The 25,172-nt window shown below is 39.4% G+C and overlaps 1 protein-coding gene across 15 annotated transcripts in view; it reads right to left on the reverse strand.

Moving 5' to 3' along the window:
* Nucleotides 1-25,172, reverse strand: part of TRPM3 (transient receptor potential cation channel subfamily M member 3) — a 593,201-nt gene that overhangs the window by 119,544 nt on the left and 448,485 nt on the right. For 14 of the 15 annotated variants that reach the window (XM_005297759.5, XM_005297764.5, XM_065549391.1 and 11 more), the window contains exon 7: nucleotides 5,541-5,715. In XM_005297759.5, the coding sequence (XP_005297816.2) occupies nucleotides 5,541-5,715 (175 nt within the window). Of the gene's footprint in view, nucleotides 1-5,536; nucleotides 5,716-25,172 lie in introns of those variants that run through there. The other variant, XM_042850597.2, reaches the window with a different exon arrangement.

A 25,172-nucleotide genomic window follows, 5' to 3' on the forward strand; every position in this document is an offset into this window, starting at 1 on the left:
CAATACCTAAACATTATGGCAGTCGTACTAAGTACATGTCATCACTATATTATGATCCACCTTATTGAGAATAAGAATTAAAATTCTCAATGAAGAAGCCTCAGTGAATTTTTCTTACTTGGTTTTTAAACTGTAATGATCAGTCAGCACTGTTCCTCAGGTGATGGAAGCCAAGAAAGTATACAGTGATGGGGACTATACAAAACCCTAATAACCACCAGAAGAGGGTATATAGCTCAGTTGGAACACATACATATTGTGTGTTATTCCTTATGAATACTAGCCACAAAGCACATTACTACTACATTAACTTGAATTCCTTGACGGTCTCACCTCCCTAAGTGTAGAGTTGAAACAATAGTTAAGACACTATTATAACACTTAGATTTGGTAGATTACATTCAACCATTTCCCCTCTTCCAAAGGAAACATTTGTTTAAGCAGTGAGAGAATATTAATCTAATCAGTTTTTAAATGCAGGATTTAATTAACAACAGAGCCTGAAGACTGCACACCATTATCACAGTATGCATGATTCTATAAATAGTCACACTTTAAAGTTGTTTCAGTCAGTGTGTGTGCATGTATGCAGGGAATGGGAATGGGAGTGTATCTTTGATTACAAAGTCAAAAGTTTATGTGGATTTACTTGGTGGATAGCCAGAATTTAACTGCTATTTTAACCACTTCAACAATTCAGGGCTCATACAGATTTTACGATCCTGGGTCCAATTCCAACAAAACACTTAAGCATGTCCTTAACTTTAAGCAGGTGAATAGTCTCATTGAAGTCAAGTGCCTATAAACAAAAATGCTTTAGTTCCTATATTTGGAAAGGATAATATGAGGAGCAGGACAAGAGGAAGCATGCAGGAACCTGATCTTGCATTAACGACATTGCAGCCACCAAGTTACTCCTGCTTAGTAGCAGGAATATGAAGGGCTAAAAATATCAATAACATAAGTAGGATTGGATTTAAGCCTATGTCTCCATATAGAGTACGTCATCTCCTACCATGTCCTGAAAATAAGGGAGCATGAATGAAAGGGGCTTGCTACTGCTTAATGCAGATGACTATGCCTAGAGCTTAGCCTTGCTTATGCCTCCCAGTAGCCTCTCTTTACACTTACGCTGTAGTACAACCACCTTTTTCTTCCTTCCATGCACTGCTGAAAAACTTCCAAAATCAAGGTCAGAAAGTGATCTCCAATGACAGCATTAAATGGAATTTTGCAACAGATACATTAAAAAATGTAGATTCAATATGCATAGTGCTCTTAAACTCAGCTTAATGAGAAGCACAACACACCTTATCACCACAACTTTTTAATGCGCAGTTACTTTTATTGTGAGGAAAAATGTAATTAGGCCATAAAATTGACCTACCTTCAGAGTTATTTCTTATTGTAAGGCTGCGTTTCAGGATCCTCTCTGATCTATTTCTTCTTAAAATATACCAATGCAGTCGTGGGAAATAAAAATAGAGCCTGGTTCTATGAAGTATGGAGTGCATTGGGCCCAGCTCTCATCACGATGCAGTTCTGGGACCTTACTGTGCAGCCAAACAATCTCCTACCATAGCAGCCAGACAAAGTTTTGCTTATGTCAGAATGCCAGGGTCGCCCAGAGGGGGAGGTAAGTGGGGCAATTTGCCCCAGGCCCCGCAGGGGTCCCACGAGCCCTGGCCGAGAATCCCTTTCCTCACCCGGCGGCGGTCCGGGTCTTCGGCGGCATTTCGGTGGCGGGGGGCCCTTCAGTGCTGCCAAAGACATGGAGCGACTGAAGTGCCCTCCGCTGCCGAAATGCCGCTGCCGACAACTCGGAGCGCCGCCTGGTGAGTACAAGCTCCCCCGCTTTGACTCAGGCCCCCTGAATCCTCTGGGCGGCCCTGCAGAATGCACAAGCAGCAGAGAATCTGTTTTATTGTGCACAATTTCCTCTCTTTATACTGAGCAACTGTTTATTAGAAGACACTCCAGGCAGATCCTAAAAATCCAAACCTACAAGGGACAGCCTCCAGTTTTGACCTTGTCAGTAGTCATTCAAGGATGGTTATCTTTTCTATAAAATGCTTACGTTTGCAGAGAGAGAGATTGCACCACCCTGCTATATTATTTGTATATTAAAATTCTTAAATAAGACATTTTAAAGCAAATGTTTTCCTAATATCAAAAAACAATGAACAGGAAAATGTGAATGACGGGAGAGAGGGGAGACAAGACGGAACCCCGAGGAAGCCCATGCAAAAGGGCCCATCATGCAGCTAAGTAATTGTCCAATTCTACTCTCTGGGATCTCTCAGAAAGGAAAGAATGGAGCCATACTGATTGAAACTCAAGCAAAGAGGACTATGCTTTATCCTTTACTTTCAGACCGGTTCTGCACCCATGGAAACAGCTCAAAAGAAATGTTAGTGATCATATCCTCAAAGAAACATGAGAGCGCCTCACAGCATTGCCCAGTATGCACGTATATTGTGTGTGTATAAAACCAGTGCATTTGTTGCCCGCAGCGATTAGGCATTCAGAACACTGAAACAAACAGCTTGATAATACTGATGTTAATGTGCCGAGCCCATAAAATATTGCTACCATGAGTGATGTGTAGTTTCTGAGTGATTCAGATCTGACAACTAGCGCATAACAAGGAGAAGATACTTTTGACTTGTAGAAGTACACTGCTTTGCAGAAAGCAGCCAGAGTTCGAGTGTTTCTTGGATTCTACACTCTGGCTGGGTAAAAGGAGAAAAGAAAAAAAGAGGAGAATTGAGTTCAGGATGTAATTTGAACCTTCTAAATACATTTGTATTCTGAAGGACAAAGTTGCTTTAACCTACTTACAGAGATTCAGTCCAAAAGAAAAATTTGTAGCTGCAGTCACTGCAATTTTTGTTCTACTGGCAGTTGTTTTGTTTTCTCTTATTATTATTGTGCCTTATTTTAAATGGTATTTGATCAAAAGGTTAATAAAATCAGGAACAGAATGAAACTTTAAAGTATAATTTACTTTTGAAAAAAGTTTTCATGAGCACAATATTGGAGTTTTATACTTATTATTCCTAAAAAACAGTATGTCCCAACTTCAGTTTAGACTTGGAAGCAGATGCTTGCCTGTAGTACCTAGTGTGATTAGGACAGCCTCAAATGTTTTATTAAATATGCTAATACTGCAGCTGTCACCTAGGAAATCCCGGGAAATGGTCAAATCAAGCAATGAACTGTGAATCACAGACAGGAGGGGAATGGCTATATTTGAGAAGACCAGGCTTGAGAACCTCAGACTAAAAATGGCTTGTTTGTTATGACTCCAGGCAAACTAATATTTCCCAATCACATCCATGCCTTGCTTTCCTTATTAATGAAGGATTATGACAGATGAATGTGATTCCATTTTGTTCTGTTTAGGTTCTTATCTTTGTGGTAGCTGAATGAGAGTCTTGTTGCTTGCTGGCTGAATTCAGAAACAATTTCTGGAGTGTTTTTTTTTTTTTTTTAAACACAAATGAGACTATGTGTGTGTGTGGGAAGACTTGACATATGAGTATTGGAAGGGTATAAATACCAAGGAGGGCAATGGAAACTGTTTAGGACAGAAAAATGGAGTAATGGGATAGAATTTAGCAGAGGAAAGTAATGTAAAATGTGCAAAGAATGAGCTCTATTAAAACTGAGGAACAGGTTACACAAGGGATGTGGGGAAAGCCCAATTACCAGAGACATTTAAAACTACACTGGCTGAAGCATCTGAAAATATAGTTTGAGGGGGCTGATGGTGGGACCTTGCAGGACCAGGTCCTTACTTTAGCACACAAACCTGCACTTGCTGAGGGATGGAGTAGATGGTCCGATTGGTCTTTTCCATATGTAATTTCTAGAACTTTGCTAACACGTTTCTTTGAGCTTTTAAATGTGGCACAGGGAATTTCACCAGCCTTTAAAAAAGGGCATCATAGTCATAAATAATAACGAGGTGGGATTTTCAAAAGTGCTCTACGCTGGATTGAATTTGCTCCCATTGAGCTCCAATGGAACTTTTAACATGGCTTTGAGGGAGCAGAGATAGGCCAACTCTGAGTGCTTTTGAAAATACCTGCCTGATCTACTTTCTATAGCACCTATATTCCTAGGGCATCTCATTATGAAACACAACCAAAAGATAAATTAAACAAATAATTCTAGCCAATTTAAAATCTTGCATTTGCACATTATTTTGAACATATGGTAGAATTATCACAATTTAAAGATTAACCCCCACACTCACACACAACCCCCCCTCCCCCCCCAAAAATCACTGAATATCGTTTATTTAAACTGGTGCAGAGGGGACACTTTTCGGTACTAGGACATGACCACAACAAATTAAGTCTGAATTTAAATGATCATGATAGAAATTGTTCAACATTTCTAATGAAAATAGACTAATAAAAACGTAACTCATTCTTTGATCCCTCGTTCCCCATTAGAACATTTTTAAATGTAAAAAGAAGTTCTTGATCATTATATTTACTATTAAAGCATATTTTACTTTTGTTTTTAAAGTCTACAGTGTGTTTTATTTATACATATGCTCTCATTTTATAAATCTGTTACTGATGTGCATTTTACACACACACATATACGCACACCAGCCTGAATAAGAACCCCGGATCTGAACCACCTTAAAGCAGTATGAGGGAACTGTAGAGGAAAACCATGAATTAGCCCTTTAAGTTTTAGAATGAGAGGGTGTTTTTATTGCTAGTCATTATGTCTTCAGACTTAATTTTGCCAATATGATTTCATATACATTAGTCACCATTAGAGGAAAAGAACACATTATATTAAAAATATATGGACTTAATCATTAGACACACTTGGGATCCCAATTCAGCCAAAAACATGCTTACAATATCTACACCATGATCTAAATACTGGTCTTGCCTTGCATCAAGTTAGCGAAAGAAAAGGGGGAAGACACACTAAAACCACTGCAAAAGCAGCAGTGCATGAATACAGGTGGACAGATGGAATTCCTGTACAGAGTACAGGAAGAAGCAGATACACTTGGCCAATGTGAACAATTAGGGACTACGATTATTCAAAGGGCAGGGCTGTGCCAAAAACTAGTGTTAGTAGACAGTATACCACCATTTATAGTATGCATAAGCCAGCTCTGATTGCAGTGAGCATATATTTCATGGTACCCACTGAGCCAGTCCCTTGTTTGACATCCTGACCTGCAATGCTAAGATGTTGCTGATGCCAGACTTCCAGTATAGTGTGTATGCCTATATGCAGCTGCTCATGCTGTATAGCTAGGATTTATCCCAGTGGTAGATCTGCCAATACAGTTCTTCAGGGTTTCCCCATCTAGGAGCCAGACAGCTTTGGCATTGAATATCTTAATATCTTTGATCAGTGCTAGCAACTGTGACTTGAGGAAGTATTTGGTACTGTGTTATGTTGCTAATAGTTTCCCAGCCTCCATATTAGCACCAAAAAATAGCCATGCACATTAAGAATTATTTTGTTTCATTAATGTTTCCTAGCAAATGACTCACCCTCCTTCTTCTGAATATTTGTGACCAAATGCAAGGATGTCAGACGCCCGGCCGCTGCCATCACATACCACAACAGGAACAGGTGGAGTGTCTCGTAGGTACTCCAAGACAATAGAGATAACATTGGGCCCTCCTTCCACAATAAGTGCCACCACTGGAACCCCTTGCCCAATTCCTGGAGTAAAAGAAAGTAAAGGGGAAAAAAAGAAAAGAAAAAACCCCAAAAAACAAAAAAACAAACAAAACCGCAAAGCCAGCAAACCAAATAAAAACACAACAAAAGAAAGAAAAAAACAAACTGAAATTACTGCATACTAACTATATATTGGCCTCTTACAAGAAATGGTGTTAAGAGATTCATAGGTTCATAGATTTTAAGGCAGGAAGGACCACTGCAATCATCTAGTCTGACCTGCTGTGCAACATGTGCCATAGGACTTCCTGGAGTTAATTCCAGTTTGAACTAGAACAGATCTTTTTGAAAAACATCTACTCTTTGTTTAAAAATTCCCACTGACGGAGAATCTATCACAAGTTCTTCCAATGATTAAATGTTCAAATTTTCAGCAGTCCCATTGACTTTCAACAGAGTGTAAGTTTCCAAGACTCTGATCCTCAAGGATATCCATTGAAATCAATACGATTTAGGCACTAAATAATCCATGAGTATCTGGACCTAAAATCTGTTGAAAGGGGACTTAGGCTTCCCAAGGCCTGTCACTTTTGAAAATGGGACTTAAGACTCAGGCACTCGGCCTCTTTTGAAAATTTTACCCCCAGTCAGCTAATTTGGATCAGGATAAAATACTCAGAATTATTTTATTTCCATTAATCATCAGGTGGCCAGGCTATATTTTGGGTCAGCTGTTTGGGAAAAAAAAAGGACCTTATTTCTAGTCAGAATTTGTCTAGTTTCAGCTTCCAGCTTAAAGGATCTTGAGATACCTTTGTCTGCTAGACTGATGAACCCTCTTTTATCAAATTTCTGTTTCCCATGTAGGTACTTACAGACATGATCAAGTCACCCCATAACCTTCTCTTTGCTAAACTAAACAGATTGAGTAACTTGAGTCTCTCAATACCAGGCATGCTTTCCAATCCTTTAATTATTCTCATGGTTCTTCTTTGAACCCTCTGAGGTTTTTCAATGTCCTTGAAGTGTGGACACCAGAACTGGAAACAATACTCCAGTAGCAGTCAACCAAATACAGAAGTAATATGACCTCATTCTCAACATCTGTAATGCAAATAGACAGGATTCCTCTGCAAAAGAGGAAACACTTATATTCATTCAGGAGACTGATGTGGTTTGACCAGACTCACCTGAGTGAAAAAAGAGTTGTGTGTGTTATATCATTAACAAAAGGTTCTTTATTTGTACAACTTGTACTGCTTGTCCTTCTTAACCAGTGAAGGCTGGTGATATCTGAAATGGGGTATATAATAGAGGATTGAAAATTTCCTGTCAAAACTGCTTTTTGATGAAAAACCAGGGAGATTTTTTTTGTGAAAAGTGTTCACTTTCTGTGGAAAATTTAGGTTTTTAATCAAAAAACCAAATGCCCACAAACTGAAATATTTCGATCGGGAAATACTTCCACAAGGCATCAGGAGAGTTGTAGTTCAGTTGACTCATCACCACATTTTATTCTACTGGCCAGGATCCCTTACCAGATTACCTTTCCTATGATGCACCAACACCAGGAACTCCCATGATGGCCAGGGAATCCCATGATGCCTCCCACCTCCTAGAGTAGAGACCATGGTGCATCATGGGGGATGTAGTCTGACCAGAGAGCCCAGCCATTTTACATGCATAAATGGGCAGACTAAAACTTGATCTGACTTTACCTTTATCTATTTCAGCATACACAAATGCTGTCCTACCGTCTCTGAGGACAGTCTGCAGTGTGTACTTAACTAAAACCATAATCTGCTGTCAATCCATGCACCTTATTATTACTATCATTTAAAGGAGATGTTATGTTTATTGTGCTTTATAACTATTTAAGTAGATATAATATAGTTATAAATAAAAACTTGCTTTAAATTACGGTATTATTACTGTTTTGTTTATATTACAGTAGCACCCAAAATACAGTAGGTCCTGTGCATGCCATACAGGAAGATCCAGTCCCTCCCTTGAAACACTTATAGTCTAAAATGACAAACAGGCTAAAAGATGAAGTGTGAGTAAAAGGTATAATATACAAGCAAAGTGATTAACAGTATGATTAGCACACAGCTAAATAGCTCCATATCTGCTTTGTATACTATAAACCATCCCCAATTGCTTTTCTACCCTATTCATTATTAGTTGGTTAATTTCTCATAAGTATTGCTATAGAAGTGAGTCTACAGAAGGGATTTGAACGACAGAGGATGATTAAGAACCTTGCATAAAAAAAAAGACATATGTATGATGGACCAAATTATGCCTAGTGTACTTCAGTGGCTTTAAGCCAGGAATGAATTTATTTTTGACAGCCTTTCACTTGATTGGAAAAATACAATTATTTTTATCATGCATACTATTAAACCACTTAAAAGTTAGTTTAAAAATTAAGAATAAAAACACATTTTTAATATAATCAGCTAACATAAGAAATGTTTTCTTGCTGAAGAATTGGTGGAACCCTGAACATTTAATATTACACATCTGACATCAGAAGACTGGCTGACTTCTAAATGTTCCTGATTCTTTATTGCTACTAGATGACAACAGGCATATTATTTACAAGTGATTTCTAATTCAAGAAAATTATTTGTGTACTACAGCAATTGACTGCCAACAGAACAGCACCAATAAGGAGAGAGACTGCACAGTATATTTCCCACTGAACAGCATCCCCACTTAATCACTGGACAGCTTCACAGGTGCTATTAGAGAACCTTGTTGTTAAAATTCTCTCACCAAATTAAAAGGAAGGTTGTTAATGCTACTATTTTTGGACTCAACTTCTAGTCTTCTGATTAGTATAGCAATGGCAAGCTTTCTGAAGGTGGAAAGGATCAGTGTTTTCTTCTGCTTATTTACATTATTTTCTTCTTATAGTACAGTATATGGCTGATGTTTTATGTATTCCTTCCTCTACGATTACTTTCTCAAGAAATTAATTCCTTGATTCTTGAACAAGGATCCATGTCAGCTGTCTTTTCCTCATTCCTCCTTGCACCAACATTCCTTTTCTGCAGCATAGAACTCTCCAGCTGGAAAATGACCTTCCAGTCATGGAGAAAAGGTACAGTAGATATCTAAAGACCTCTCACTTACTAATGTTGAGTAGTACCTTAAAGGATGGATAATTCCAGAGAAATCAGAGTTACTACAACTATGTACACTGCAAAGAAACAACATTTGTGGCTCAGGACAGTTGCATACAAATGGAAACATATAATTCTGAACAGCACAGTATGCATGAGGAGAATATTTAGCTGATCTCTTTCACTGAATGGGGTCAATATGATGCCATTTTAAGGAGTGCATAATGTGAATGAGGAGACATTACTTATAGTGTCTGTGTAACAATACTCAAACATATGCCAGTCTTTTGAATCAAATGTTTATTGTACTGTATCCAATTAGAATGCAGTAACACTGCAACAACACTGCTTTCACTCTGTGGTTGGATCCCATAAGAGGAAAACTTATTTTCTCAAATGTGAAAGAAAGCAAAGTTCACAATTTGGTTAGGAGGAACACTAGAGAAATTTATCAGACAATAAAGCCTTCAAACAGATTTGTGCACCCTGCTGGAAGAATTGATCAGTTCTGGAAGGATATTCTGGATATCAATCAATCTGCTAATTTTAACCTTTTGAATGATGATTATTTATTACAGCTGAGCAAATAATTTTCAGCAAATAGTTTATCTGAAGAACTTAATCTCTTTTTGGCTCATGAGTTTGTATTCAAAATGTTATTCAACAAACGTGTATTTCTTTAAATCTCTATTGACTGATATACAACAGTTTTCTGCAAGTGTCCAAGCTGAGTTTCACTGCAATTAGTCAGATGGCATTATTTATTTTCCCCTGATTGTGAAAACACGTCCAGCATGAATACAATTAAACAACTTTAGCTATACACAAGCCTATTTTCTGTGGGCTTTATTATGGATATTCTGTAAATTCTGATTTTGCTTTATCAAACAGATGAATTACTTTTCTTGGTAGTTTTCTTCATTCTCCATAAACTGCAAATAGTTTGGAAAGTGATATAGACTTCTTGAGTTCTGGGGAGCAATATATTTGGCACTTGCTGCAGGGAAAAATTAATGTAATCCTTTTGGGGAGAATCTCAGACTTGGATGCAACATTTTAAAACCAATTTATTCTAAAAAACCCCGATTGACATTTCTTCAGATCCAATAGCATAGAGAGGATTACTGAGCTGAATTAGATTTTTGAGCTCCTTTTCTCTGAAACCTGGCTCTATGGGTTTCTCATTATTATTATTAATTATTTGTATTAGAGTGCCACCCATAATGTGGTAGGGACTTTCCATATATATAGAAAGTCAGTTCCTGCCTGGAACATCTTACAACCTAAGAAATTCAGCCCATATGAAGGAGATTTTCCTTTCAAGTACAGGTAGACAAGACACAGGCTGATTTCATTTGATTTATATAATCCAAGGAAACCTTGGATTCATTTTAGCCTCTAAATATTTGGGAATTGGTAACAAATATAAAGGCTATAGCGAAAAATGTCATAGTGTAGGAGGGAGTTTGTTTAGGAACAATAATCTCCTAAAGAGATCAATGCACCATTTCATAAACACCTTGTATACCAGAGATTGCTAGCTAGCCTTTGCACTGCTGTCATTCTTTCCATATCAACAATGCATTTCAAGGTCAAGATTCCAAGACCCAGGCAAGTTGGGAAATATCAGAACATGATCTTGACAAGTTGTGTTAACTATTAGAATGTTTTAAATATAACTTTGCAGGGACACATTGTATTCAGCATTGTGTCAGCTGGTTGTGGGTTTATTGAAACATTGAACTATTTAACACAATCCTCAAACTACAAAAAAAACCCTTTGTGGGTGGGCACCCCATTACTTGATCCTCCAATACTGGCACAGAACTTTTAGAGGAAGGCGCTAGAGATCATGATTTAAAGAGATCCTTTCACTTCCAAAGATCAGTAATTTTTTTTGGTATTCGTAAATTATTTTGGCTGCAGTAAACCAGGTATTTTTCCTTCAATTATTTCCTATGTCATGAATATCCTATCCTCCCTTGGTTTCAAATAGAGTTGATAAATGCATTTTGAATTTTCAGAAAAATATTTTTTTTAAATTCATTTTGGTGCTTTGCAGCCACCTCATAGAGCTGGTTGAAACTTTTTTGATGATTCAAAATTTCAACAAAATATTTTTTCACCATTTTCCAACAAGCTCTTATTTCAACAAATTCTTCTCTTCTTGTGTGCCTCTGAATTCTTAAAGAGTTACTTTCTCATCTAGCAATATCTGCATAGCCTAAATAGTCAATATTTTGAACAATCATTGAGTTCATTACAATGGATATTACTGGCAGGTCTAATTATGCTTCCAATTCAGTCAAAAAACTTATAGAATGTTAGGAACCATTAGGAAAGGGATTGATAATGAGATAGAAAGTATAATAATGCAACTATATACAGGTAAATCAATTCTACACCAACACCTTGAATACTGCATGCAGTTCTGGTTGCCCCATCTTAAAAATAGATACATTAGAATCTGAAAAAATACAGAGAAGGGCAAAAAAATAATTAGGGGAATGGAACAGCTTCCATATGAAAAGAGATTACATAGACTTGGACTGTTAAGCTTGGAAAAGAGATGACTGAGGGGAGATGTAATAGATGTCTATAAAATCATGAATGGTGTGGAGAAAAAGTGTTATTTACCCCATCACATAACACAAGAACCAGGGGTCGCCCAATGAAATTAATAGGCAGCAGATTTAGAACAAATATAATGAAGTACTTCTTCACACAACATATAGTGAAACTGCAGAACTCGTTGCCAGGGGATATTGTGAAAGCCAAAACTATAACTGGATTCAAAAAAGAATTAGATAAGTTCATGGAGAAGTCTATCAATGGCTATTAGCCAAGATGATCAGGGATGCAACCTAGGATTGCCAACTTTCTGATTGCAGAAAACTGAATATCCCTGCCTTGCCTCTTCCCTGAGGCTCCACCTCTGCCCCACCCCTTCTCCGAGGCCCTGCCCCCGCTCACTCCATCCCCCCTCCCTCTGTTGCGCGCTCTCACTCACTCACTCATTTTCACTGGGCTGCAGCAGGGTGGTTGGGGTGCGGGAGGGGGTAAGGGCTCTGGCTGAGGATGTGGGCTCTGGGGTGGGGTTGGGGATGAGGGGTTTAGGAGGGGACTCTGGGCTGGGGCTGAGGGGTTCGGAGTACAGAAGGAGGCTCAGGGCTGGGGCAGAGGGTTGGGGTGTGGGAGGGGGTGCAGGCTCTGGGGGGAAGTTTGGGTGCAGGAGGGGGCTCAGGGCTGGGGCAAGGGGTTGGGGCACAGGAGGGGGTGAGGGGTACAGGCTCTGGGCAGTGCTTACGTCATGTGGCTCCCGGAAGTGGCCGGCATGTCCTGCTGACTCCTAGGCACAGGGGTGGCCAGGGGTCTCCACACGCTGCTCCCGTCTGCAGGTTCCGCCCCACAGCTCCCATTGGCCATAGTTTCTGCACCAAGGAGCCAGAGGAACATGCCAGCTGCTTCTGGGAGCCACACAGAGCCAGCTGCTGCAGCCAACTGGACTTTTAGTGGCCTGGTCAGCACTGAAAACTGGACGCCTGGCAAACCTAATGCAACCTCATGTTCTGGGTGTCCCTAAACCTCTGAGTGCTAGAACCTGGGACTGGATGACAGGAGGTGGATCACTCAATAATTGCCCTGTTCTTTTTGCTCCCTCTGAAGCATCTGACATTGATCACTGTCAGATGACAGGATACTGGGCCAGATTGGTCTGATCTGAACTGGATCACTTGCTGATTACCTGTTATGTTCATTCCCTCTGGGGCAGCTGGCATTGGCCACTGTTGGAAGACAGGATACTGGGCTAAATAGACCTTTGGTCTGACCCAGTATGGATGTTCTTCTGTTCTTAAAGTCCCCAAATAAGTTTCCTTAATATTATTGAAAAATCCTGGTAAGTTCTTCCTTTAATAAAGGAACATTTCACTATTTGATGGAGCAACCTTAAATATTCTCTGTAAAAGTAGCACAGGAAGGTAGGAAATTCTGGAATAAATTAGTTCATTAAACAGAGAACCTCACTGTATAAAACTTTATGTAATATGAAAATATTTCAGTTAAACCAATCTTTGATTTTAAGAAAACTCACCCTACACATGTTCTTTAAAGGATATTAAGGGGTACCTTTTCAGTTGGGTCTCTCTACCCAGTCTCTCCTTGTGTATGCACAAAATGGTGCGCACACATACTTTTGCCTGCACTGTCCAGGTATGAACAGTTGTATGCACACTAACACTTAAATGAACCCTTTAACAGTCTAACACTTGGGACCATGTAAAATCTACCTGCAAAATCTAATTGGCCCTAATGATTTTTGCAAGTAGAAATGCCACTACTACTACGTTCCCAGGTATTAGACTTTTTAAAGAGCATGTGCAAGTGGAGTTTAGGCCTGTATATCTGGCACTAAATATCTAATCCACTTGCTTTAAGAAATTTTGAATAGTCTTTCTTTGCTTTCATTATGCAACATTAACGGTACCTACAGGTATCACGACCACCGGTTCCTCCCCAGCACTACACATAAATCTATCTAGATGTCTCAAGAGATCCGCAACCATCGCACCAGGCAGGCAAGTCACCATGAGGTTCTCCCGGTCATCGCATACCCAGATATCTATGTTTCTAATGATTGAATCGCCCATCACTAATACCTGTCTCTTCCTAATAACTGGAGTTCCCTCCCCCAGCGAGGTATCCTCAGTGCGAGAGGATACCACATCATCATTTGGAATGGGGGTCCCAACTATGAGATTGTTTCCCTCTGCTCCAGTTGGATGTTCTCCTTCCCTGAAACCTTCATCCTCCTCAACAGCACAGAGGCTGTCAGACGGGGGGGTGGGGCCGTTCTACTGTGGTCCGAAAGTCTCATCTATGTACCTCTTTGTCTCCCTTAGCTTCTCCAGCTCAGCCACCCTGGTCTCCAAAGCCCATACACAGTCTCTGAGTACCAGGAGCTCCTTGCACCGAATGCAGACATATGCCACTTGCCCATAGGGCAGGTAATCATACATGCTGCATTGGGTGCAATAAACTGAGTAGCCCCCACTCTGTTGCAGGACTTCTGCCTGCATTCTCTTTCTACTCCTGCAGCTCATTCCTTTGTTGTTTTGTTTTTATCAGGGGGTGTGTTTTGGCTTAACATTAAAGAAGTTTAAGGAATGTTAAGTATATGTAGCCCCCCTTACTCTCACCCTGTAAACTCCCTCACAAAACTCCCGTTAGCTAGGTCGCTGATTTCACTTAATTGCCTCTCTCTTAATCTATGCAGAGGTTGCCTTTGCACATACTGTTCCAGAACTTTGATACCCAGAGCTCAGGGAGAAGGTACACACCTGTGCCATCAGAGAGTCACTTCAGACCAAGCTCAGTACTGCTGCTTCCTGCCGTCTTAACATACCCAAATTCTCAGGTATGCAGCAAGTATGCTCTGTAGAGCAAGCTAATTGCAATGTTGTCTGCAGCTTAGTCTGCAGTTGCCCACAGGTTTGTATAGTCCCAAGGCAACACGCAGAGTGGGAGAACAAGCAGAACTGAGTTTGCTTTTAACATATTATACTATTTTTTTCCTCATAAAACAGTACTACCCTCTGAAAGTGGTGGTTCTACATAACTACATGAGTCATCAATAAACCACTGTTATAAATGTTTACTGAGGCTCAGAAGGGGAAATGTCATAAATACAGCAATATAGCGTAGTAAACAATTTGATGCTAGATTAGGTGACATTTAGGAGGAGAAATTTATTTTAACCTCCCCCTCCATAAATAGACAAACAGGGTTCATGCAGTTACTACAACTAAATTACAAATGCATCTTTGGATAGCCACATTTGATTTGGTGGGCTCTGGAGAATAAGTATTAGGTTTTTAGGTTGGTTGTTTTAGGTTAATTTTTTGTAAGTTTGTAATATATTTAAAAGTACCCAGATTATAAGACAGGTACATAGTTTCTTTAAAAGTGAAATAAATAAATATAATATAATAAAAATGTGCATGGTAGTTGCAATTTGTGCATGCAAATGCCAGAACAACTTCTCTTTTAAAAACATATCTGGATCTTTATCTTTGCTGTGATTTTGTGTGTGTCAGAGCAACAAATCTATTTCTGCATTCATATAGCCATTATGTTTGTCAGTTATAAAGCTTTATCCAACACAGGAGGTTACAATTCAGGACCTTTTACTCCAGTGGCCCCTTCCCATTTGCACTAAAGGAGAATCCCCCTTAGCTGTCATTAGGAAAGATCAATCAAGGTTAATCAAAAAGTTCATCCATTTTTCAAAGCTTTTGACAATTATGGACTAGCTTTTGATCAAACCTGGTCTGAGCTCAGACATATCTGGGTCACAATAGGATTTTGGGATTTTTCTAGCATGAAACTCAATGTAGAACTTCGGGGCTATGGGACCCATGGGAACCAAAACTGAAATAATAATCCCTGTGAATTGTAACAGCAGATATTTGTACGGCTCTAGTTAGCAGATATAGTAAAGTTTTCCTTGTGTAGGCCAACCACTAGGCCTGAATTACTTTATTAGTGGGGATTGGATGCAACCACTATAAAAGCACTGGAGCTAATGTAACCCACATACCTCCTGGGTTTGGTGTTCTATTCCATCTAGTGGCACTGAGACCATGGGGTGGGAGAGAGAGAGAGGTCTGATCTCACCCGCTGACAACCGGGGTCTGTCAGGGTTACACTAGTATAATATTCAGCGGCATGCTTCAATAGCAAATGCTGACACAAACAAACTGCATAAATGTGTTTTGTGACTTCCAAAACCAATTCTTTTGTTCTGGGCATTTGTGCTCTTTAATTTTTACAGTACTCATATACCACAGTGAGAGGTACTTTAACAGAAACAATAAACAGGTAAATATGTTGTGTGCCTTGGGGCAGCATTTTTATCATATGAAACAAAAGTTCACACCTAACATGAAATCAAAAAGCCTGAGACAGGAATTTTCACGTTCTGAACTCCTTTGCCCTGCAGCAACACATTATGAACTCCTTTCCCTCTTTCTCTAGAGAGAGAATATGGCAACAAGATATTCTCACAGTACCCTTAAATAAAGCAACAGATTTAAAGGGGTCTAAAAGACAGAAACCAGTCCACAGAAAAAGCAAATGCATCCACACTCATCCTGCTGGGCCTAAGTGCTGTTTGATCCACTTACCACCAGATATTCCTGTACCACCTCAAAGAGGCTGCAGTGGTAAAGGAGAAAACCCTGAAATGGCTCAGGTCCTTCCTTAAATCTAAAAGGTTACTATAGGGAACCATTTTTCCAACTTTGGAGCCCTCCAGAAACCCTCAAGTCTCAATCCTCTGCCTGATACTGTACTATACAGCATCTATATGAAGCTATTTTAGACCACATGGATTGTCGTGTCAGTAGTATACAGATAACTCACACCTTTATGTCAACATTAAACAGCATTTCCCAAGCTTTCTCAATGCTCAGTTCAGATTATTACCTAGATGCAGAGCAACTGCCTAGAGCTGAAACCAGGAAAGTCAGAAGTAACGCTGGTAGGAAGAAGGAACCAAGTTGTTGAACATGTCCCTCCATAACATCTTCCATACTGAGGGCATTTGCCTTCAGATTGTCAAGTTGGTCTGTAACCTTAAGTTCCTTTAGGACACTTCATGGCTACTGGAAGTCCAAATACCTATGGCAACAAAGAAAGTCCACTTTCATCTATGACTAGGAGGGAGATTGTATCCCCTCCTATGAGGCACAGATCTGCCACAATGATCACCCATCCATGATTTCCTGGCTTGAATACTACAGCTCATTGTGTCTAGGAATGAAGTCTCACATCCTGAAAAACACACAAAACATAGCAGTCAATCTGCTTAGCAACAAAGATGACTGTGAGTGCTCCAGCCCAGTGCTCTGTTCTCTGCACAGGCTGTCCAATGAATATGGAGCCCAGTTTCAAGGTCTCCCTCAATATTTAAAGCTCTCCATGGGATAGGCTCTAGTAGCCCGAGAGATTGCCTCTCCTTCTGCTACCATCACCTTCCATCAGAACAATTAAATTATTGACCATCAGGGGAAGATTTGTGAGTTCAAGAGACAGAACTTTGACAGGAGCTTGACAAAGACTATACCTTTCATTAAGATAAGAATGTTCACTCCCACTCCAGAGCAAAATTCAAACTCACCTCTTCAAGTTAGTTTTCCCTCAACAGTTCTTCTTACACAGAACCCCCTCACAGAATGTAGCCCACTAATTAAGTTACTTACTTATCCTATCTACTGGAAAGGTTTGATAGAGATTATGATGATTATTCCTTTTGGGAGGTGCTCAGATGACGGGTGAGCCTATATAGGTAAAAAATAATTTAAAAAGAACCAGAATTTTGAGCCCCTTGTATACTTTTCTGAACAATTTTAATAACTTGCTAATTTAATAAATCAAATCCATCTTCCAGTTGGTTGGTCTCTCATTACCTGCTATGCCCTTTGAGTTTGAGCAAACCTGAAATTTCAAAGCAATAGAGTTGAAATCACTTAGTTCCTCCTAGTTTCATATCCAAATCATGCACAACTACACATTTTGTACACTCTTCCGGCAAAACTATAAATCAGGAGGTCTCTGCTCAAAGTTGAACCCACGTTCTGATGAAGGCTTCTCTGGGTAGTCACGGTAGACAATGCCTGCCCTCTTTTGACTGACATACACTATGATTTTTACCTGGCATTGTACACAGACTGAACACACCTTTCCCAAATCCATTTTCTCTACCCCCTTTCATATGTCATCAGCTCCCACTGTCGGATTCACAAACCATGGTGAATTTTCTGATGACCATGGCCTGAGCTTCCAGGTTGTAATGAAACCTGAAACCAGGCAATTTCAGATGGTTCTTAGCTTTGTTGGGAACATTTCAGACAGCTCCAATTTACAGTGGGTCCCTTTGTTAAAAATAAATCTGTGCGTACCTCTAACTAACTACACACATATGGAAATGCATCAAGTGCTGCACAGAATGTGAAAGGAAAATTTGACGTAAATGAGCATTCCAATGCATTTGATGATGGTGCAATGGTCAAAAAAAGATGCCAGTGATGACAGTTGAACGTCCCTTTGCCTTCCCAGCCCCCTTCATATATTCTCAGGCATAGGATGACAAAGGGAAGTCCACGGGTCACATGAATAGATACTGTAGACATGTTACATTGTCGGAATTCCCTTCTCCACACAACCAGAACCACCCCAACCTTGCTGTTTAGTTCCTTCACTCTGCCTGTTGAGGAATAAACTACCCTACTACATACAGAATGAATTATTAAACAAGAAAGACTGATGCCCTTGCTTAACACTCTAACACAGTCCTCGTTACTTAGCTCATTGATTGTATGAAGTAAAGGTACAGATCAAAACTTTGGAGCTGAACACTTTCAAACTGTGAATATTGAGCTGAATGTTGTGTCTGACCCCTGTGTTATAAGGTGACAAAATAAAAGCTTGGATTGAAACAACCCTAGTCTCAAGAAAAGTTCAGATTTGGATTGTATTTGTTGCCATCACTAGTCTGAAGAGATGCTTATGCCTGTGTTACAGAAGCAACAATATCTGAAACCAGCCAAGTTTTAAAAGGAGCCAGCATGGTACAGTGGCTATACTGCAAGACTGGAACTCAAGAGATCTGGGTTCCATTCATTCTGACAATGACTTGTCATGTGAACTTGGACAAGTCATTTAATCTCTCTCTGTTTCATTTTCACCTTCTTTAAAAATGGGGGCAATGATGCCTAGCGCCCTCTTCAGTGTACTTTGATATCCTGGGTGAAAAGCATTATGTGAGCGCTAAGACCAAAAGGTAAATTGGGACAATGTGCTGTGATTTAAGATGTGAGCACTAATGGAATGGGTACACTCCCTCACGAAGCATTCATTCAGTTCCTGCAGGGATAATTTGTCTACTGTTTGGCATCATAATTTATTCTGAAAAGGGCACTGAATTGTTTTTTTTTTTTTTTAAAGAAAAGGAGGCTTCTACCATTACTATGCCACAAATGTAAATAAAGAGAAGAAAGCACCTGAGAGGGAGTAAAAACAGAACAATCAAACCCCCCAATTCCTCCTTCCTACCACCCCACCCGCATCCTGAAACATGCAAACCTTGATGTATAATTGGTTGGCTTTCTGGGGCTGTTTCTTAGGACTTTGCAATATTCACAGCAAGAAGCAAAACAAGGAAAAATAAGAAAAGTTTAAGGATTATTATTTATAAACAATTTAAAAAAAATGTTAGAAAGCTCTTTGGTCTGAGTGTTCTGATGTAACTACAGGCCGATGTCACAGTGCTCTGTTATTTGCCACAGTAGCCTCCTTATTACAGATTTAGTTAGTAATTACAAGTTCATGGCCAGACTGTGCTAACCTCACTCACAATTAGTAGTTTCTTATTGCTTGGGAAGTTCCAGGGAAGCCAATGGGACTATTCTTATGGTAAGGCACTACCAAATGTGAGTAAGAGTATCACAAGCTTGCCCTTTGCAGAGTAAGACATGGGCAAGACATACTTCCCAGGAAAAAAAAAAATCGAAGTGCTGAAGGATATGGAATTGGTGATTCAGTAGATGGTGCTTTTTCTGTGGGTATTTCTGCACTGCAGTTGGAAAGGTGCCTCCCAGCCCAGGCAGACAGATGCACTAGCTCTGCTCAAGCTAGTAAGCTAAAAACAGCAGTGCAGACACTGTGGCTTGCCACCGGAGTTTGGACCCAGAGGTCTGGGCAGACTTATACTCAAGTGGCTAGCCTATGTCACACCTGTGCCACAATGTCCACATGGCTATTTTTGGCACTCTAGCTCAAGCAGACCTAGCACATGTCTGTCTGTCCAAGCTGGGAGGCGTGCTCCTAGCTGCAGCGTAGACATGCCCTAGGAGTCAGTATTTAACAAATAGTTCAAGAGGGTGCTTGGGGACGCTGGCTTGGAGTTTTGGTTTTACTAATGAGAAGTAAAGCTGAGATCTTGATCACTTGTGATCATTAAAGAGTCCATGAGAGTAGAGGTGTTGACACTGAGGTCCTGATTAAATTCTAATATGGATAATTACATTTTTCTTATTTAAAATCCCATTGTGGCTTTAATTGGTTAAGATATTCTTCATCCTTTTCCTCTGTCCCTAAAGTGTTGTGTAATGTTATTTGTAGCCATGATATAATACAATAGCTACTACCTTACATAATGGTTGCTGCATTTTGGTGGGGGTGAAATTATTTCACTCTCTATATAGGGCAAACTCCTGTCCCTGCATAAAAGGGAGGGTACAAAAAACTTCCCCCTCCACAGTGCAACACTTGGATAGGAACCTGGCCTACCTTTTACACTGAACACCAAGCTGGGAGAGCATTGAATGTATTCACTGGGGGCTGGAGCCCTACTTCCTTTAGAAGATCTGGTCTGCTGGCTCAGGAGTGTGACCCAGCCTCCTTTGCACATGTACTGAAATTGGCGCAACAATTACGTGCACTGCAGAGCATGTTCCCCCAAGTCTCTTGTGTTGGCCTGCCTGCTCTGGGAAAATGGCTAAAGGGCCTACCATACCCAATTAGACTTCTTCCATTCTACTGCTCTATTCTGCTTTTGAAGAGAGAAGCATTTTGTCCAATTCCACAAAGCACATTTTGGTTTGTGAAAGTTGCTACATAAATGAATTAACTAAAACATTTTGATTGATTTTAGGAAAACCCACACAGACTATAGCATGCTTTGATTTTATTTCCACCATCTTAATGCAAGTGTTTCAATTATATCTTCCAGTGTATTAACTGGCTTCTTTGGTTCCTTATTTTTATTGTATTTCAGAGAATTCTGGAGAAATAATAAAAAAAAAAAAATTAAAACAGAGCTCAGCTTTTGGGTTTTTTTAAAAATCTATTTTCCCAGCAGATATAAAATGCTCCATCAGCTTTTCCTGAAGAGAAACATAATAGCTACTCTTTCTGAGAGCAAAGAACTTTAATAAAAGAAAACTGCATGTCTGGCTTTGTTTGTTTTTCTTATCTATTATGACCAGATTAGGGCCCAGGCTTTATATCTATATATCCTTTTTTTCTTCTTCTTCTTCATCTCTTGTGAAGGTGAAGCCCCCCAGCCCAAAGTTACACTTTATACTGAACAGGAAAATGAAGTAAATGTAAGCAAAGATTTTTAAATCAATTTCCAAAGCTAATGGAGAGTCTTTAGGGCCACAAATCAGCTTTGCAAATGTCTCATGAGCCCCTTTTTCTGCACTTATCGCAACCATGAGGGTCAATTATCCCTCGTATAAAGCATACTGAATGCAAAACTAAATAAAAAATGTTCCCTGGGAATTAAGTCCAAACATTTGGTGATAGAATAGAGCACAAAATTGGCAGAGTTGGTACTTTCATGCAGCGCTTGAGTATTTGTTATATTTACTTGCCGTTTCCAATTATAAAAACCTAATTACTTGGTATTGAAAATGCTCATTTCCCTTTTGTTGAGCACAACCTGTGGAATAGGATAGCAAACTGCATCTCAAAATGCCTGAATGATTTGATGTTTAATAAACACTAACCACGGTTGTAACTTCCATGTATGCTCTGCTCATGTGGAGTTTTCTCGTATTTCCAAATAAGACACTATACTCACAGGAAACAAAAGATAGGCTGAAGTGACTATTCAGTTTTCATAGGTACTGATTCAAAATGAAAACAGGCTCCAGAAATCTATATGCACTTTCTGCTTCTAAGGGTTCCTTTTAGATTTTAAGAATAACGTTAACTGTAAAAGGAAATATAGCTGGGAAGAATGGTATAGTATATGGGCTTGTCACCATACTTGCCATATTGAGTTTCTTGTCAGAAGCAAATATATATGAGCATGTTCAAAGCAAGGACAATAATTGTCTGCTTGCTGGAATACTTGTGTATGTGAGGATATTCTATAATTAAACATACATTTTCTGTGCTATGTTTCCAGGTTCTGAAACCCAGGTGAGGGTATCAGTTAATAAGAATACTAACTAGAGCTGGTGACAAAGTATTTATGCACATCCATTCAAATAAAAACTGAGAATTTGCTCCTACTATAGTCACAATACCTTTTATTCATTTTCCATAAATATCTGTAGGACAGATTTTCTGGAGTTCTGCCCCATATTTACACTATCTGAGGATTAGGCCCTTGTATGAATGAATTTTCCCCCTTCCTTCCCACAAGAACATTCAAGAACAAGAAAAATACTGTTTACATGTTTGAGGTGATGGGTTTGAGAGCCAACCAATCTAGGGAGCAATAGCAATACCTCATGACTTAAGTAACCAATAAGGTCACAACAACAGTGATTACGAATAATAAATATGCAAAGAAATAGGCTCCAAGATATCAGGTGGAAAAAAGAGCTAGGAGTATCTGACATGAGACTTTGTAAACATTGGGTAACATTTATCTAAAATATGGAGTACTATTGAAGTGTTCTTTTAATTACCCAGAGAACTTTCTGTAACAACATGTGTACACTACAGAGTGTCAACCAATTGGGATGATGTTTCCCCCAACAAAGCTTAAACAGCCTTTGGACAACACCTACCAGTTGCATTATGTTACACTTGTAGTTATCTCAAACTGATAGAAAACTTATTATTTGTGAAGATAGCAAACGTGAATAATTTAGTGCCTGAAATTTTTAATGCACTGTGGATGACAACTCTTTTTTTTTTTTTACCACCACTACCACATGCATCCGACGAAGTGGGTATTCACCCACGAAAGCTCATGCTCCAATACGTCTGTTAGTTTATAAGGTGCCACAGGACTCTTTGCTGCTTTTACTCTACTACTTAGTAATTTTCAGGCATGACTGATAAATGCAGCTAGATTTCCAATGCCATTGTGAAACCTGAAGTAATAATGCACCATCAGTCATATCTGACACATCAGTATTTAATAGAAATGCTTCATTAATGTCCGGGAATGTTATAATTGGATGATTTGCAATAGGCTGTTTTAAGTAATTAGATGCTTCACTGCACTCCACTGTCTGTTCAGTGGTTGCATCGTTTGAGTCAGATGGTGGACTGAGCTCTCCTCCTTCCATGTCGTCCCTTAATATTTTCCCAGAAGAAGGAACAAAGGCCTGGCTTGGCTCTTATTTCTGCAGGATCATGTAATTTTTACCAATCTCTAATCTGATGATTGTTAACAAAATCATATTTGGGGGAAAAGAAAATTAACCCATCTGATTCAACTAATTTGTTTTTTAAACTGGCACCTTCAAAACCTACTTCTCTCCACCCTTCTGACATGATCTATGTTCGCTCATGCAACACAAACTATTCCGTATAGCACCATTAAAATGTCAAACAACATTCCGCAGCCAAATACATATAAACAAGACAACTATATACAGCAGATTATAACATATCACAGAGATACAGTAGCTTCTACGCAAGTAGAGGAGAGGTAAAATGCCCAAGTGTTGCGGAGAATAACTAAGCACGGGAAAAGCAGAATGGACTCAGTTAGTGAGATTTGATTGTCTTAACCAAAGAAGTTGGATCATATACCAGGGAAAAAGTGGATCTTGATGTATAAGAAGAAGTTAATATCTGGCACTTTTATGTCTTCTGTCTAAATACCTCAAAGTATTTTGTAAACGTTGCCATATTAAGCCTCAAAACACTCCTCTGGATTAGTATTATTTAAATTTTACATATAGGGAAATTAAAGAATGGAGAGGTTAGGTGACTTGCCAAGGGCCACACATGAAATCTGTGACAGAACCAGGAACGGAACTTACGTCAAGACACAACGAGACAATTTCCGAAGGTGAAAGTCTGTTTACTAGAAGGCTACATCGTCTACAGGAAAAAGTGAAAGAAGAGTGGATCTGGTATTCGGAGAGGGATGGGCTGAAGAGAGAGACGAAGTGAGGGAGAGACAAGGAAAGAAAGTCCACAAAGGATATTGAAGACTACAGGGAAGATTTGTAATTGATTCTGAAATAGTTAAGAAATTATTAAGATTTTGGAAGATGGGGCTGGTGTGATCCTCCATATGAACAAAATGAAGTGTTGAAAGTTTAGATTTAGATGGATTTTAAAAATGGAATGACAGTAGCCAAGAGGAGATGGAGGCATGCCTGAAAATTTCAGAAGAGTTGTAATCAAAACAGCTTCCATGCTGTAGTGATATATATTTCAGGTACCAGTGCCTGTGTAATTCCAACTTGTTGAATAGTGGAATTAGCCATATTTCTCAGCATATTTTAAGCACCTACATCTTTATTTTGGCACCTGAGTCACTGGCTTGATTTCCAAAGGAGTGGAACTCAAGCATTTCCATGTAGCTTGCCATAACGTAACTGCAGCGGTACCATGTTATCTCTTGGCAACAACCCCCACGCTATAGCTTATACAAATGTTCAGAGTCAAAACTTGCAGTATTTTGATCTAGTCAGATAACATCTATGATGAATATACTGTAACGGGAGACATTTCAGCATTAAGTGCATTTTTAGAAGCAGTGAACCAGAAATCAGTAAAGTATTAGTGGTGAGGGATAACAACACTGAATTAGAAATTGTCTGACTTGCCTGTGTTAGTTCTGGCTGTTAAGGAACCTAAATGCCTGCTCTATTGTAGAAATAGTCTACTCATAGCATCACAGCTTGAAGAGAACTGAACTCTAGTTATAGGTCCATGAAGCCTTTTACCCTTTGAGTAGGGAAACTTTGCTCTCTAAATATTTCTCATGGAAACTATTAATATAATTTTACAATTCATTTGTAAAATATTCTTAAAATATAATGGAAAATACTATTTTTATTCTGCATTTAAATTGGGTATAAATTATCTCTTCTATTTTGTGACAAATTGTCTTTGTAATACTGTATGAATAGGTTATAAGTTTAGCAGGCAGCTCAGAGAGACCTGCTCATAACCTGAGGAGAGAATTCTGCACAGGGGCAGCCATGCAGTGGTCAAACTCTGTCTTAACCCTTTTCCTCTGACTATGGAGTGGAGTGATCACCAACCTACATACAATCAAGGATGAGGTCAAGGAAACCATGAACATACACAATATCTTCCCAACTCTGCACAGAGATGGAAGTGGGGTGGATCTTCTCCAGCTGACTGGCAGCTGGGGAGATGCAATGCCTCAGCATGTCCCAAGAAAGAGAGAGTTCCTGGATGGCAGCTTCAAAAATGGATCTGTGTCTGTGAGAAGATGGGGCCCCATCAGGAATGAAAATAACCTATTCCCAGTATCTGGTGGATGCATGGACAAGGGGAAGGAAGACAGCTCCCCTCCCCACCCTCTGTCCAACGGATCCCTCCAACTTTCCCCCTACACAATAAAGGCACGGTTCT

The sequence above is a fragment of the Chrysemys picta genome, chromosome 6 (assembly GCF_011386835.1).
Source record: "Chrysemys picta bellii isolate R12L10 chromosome 6, ASM1138683v2, whole genome shotgun sequence".
NCBI lineage: Eukaryota > Metazoa > Chordata > Testudines > Emydidae > Chrysemys > Chrysemys picta.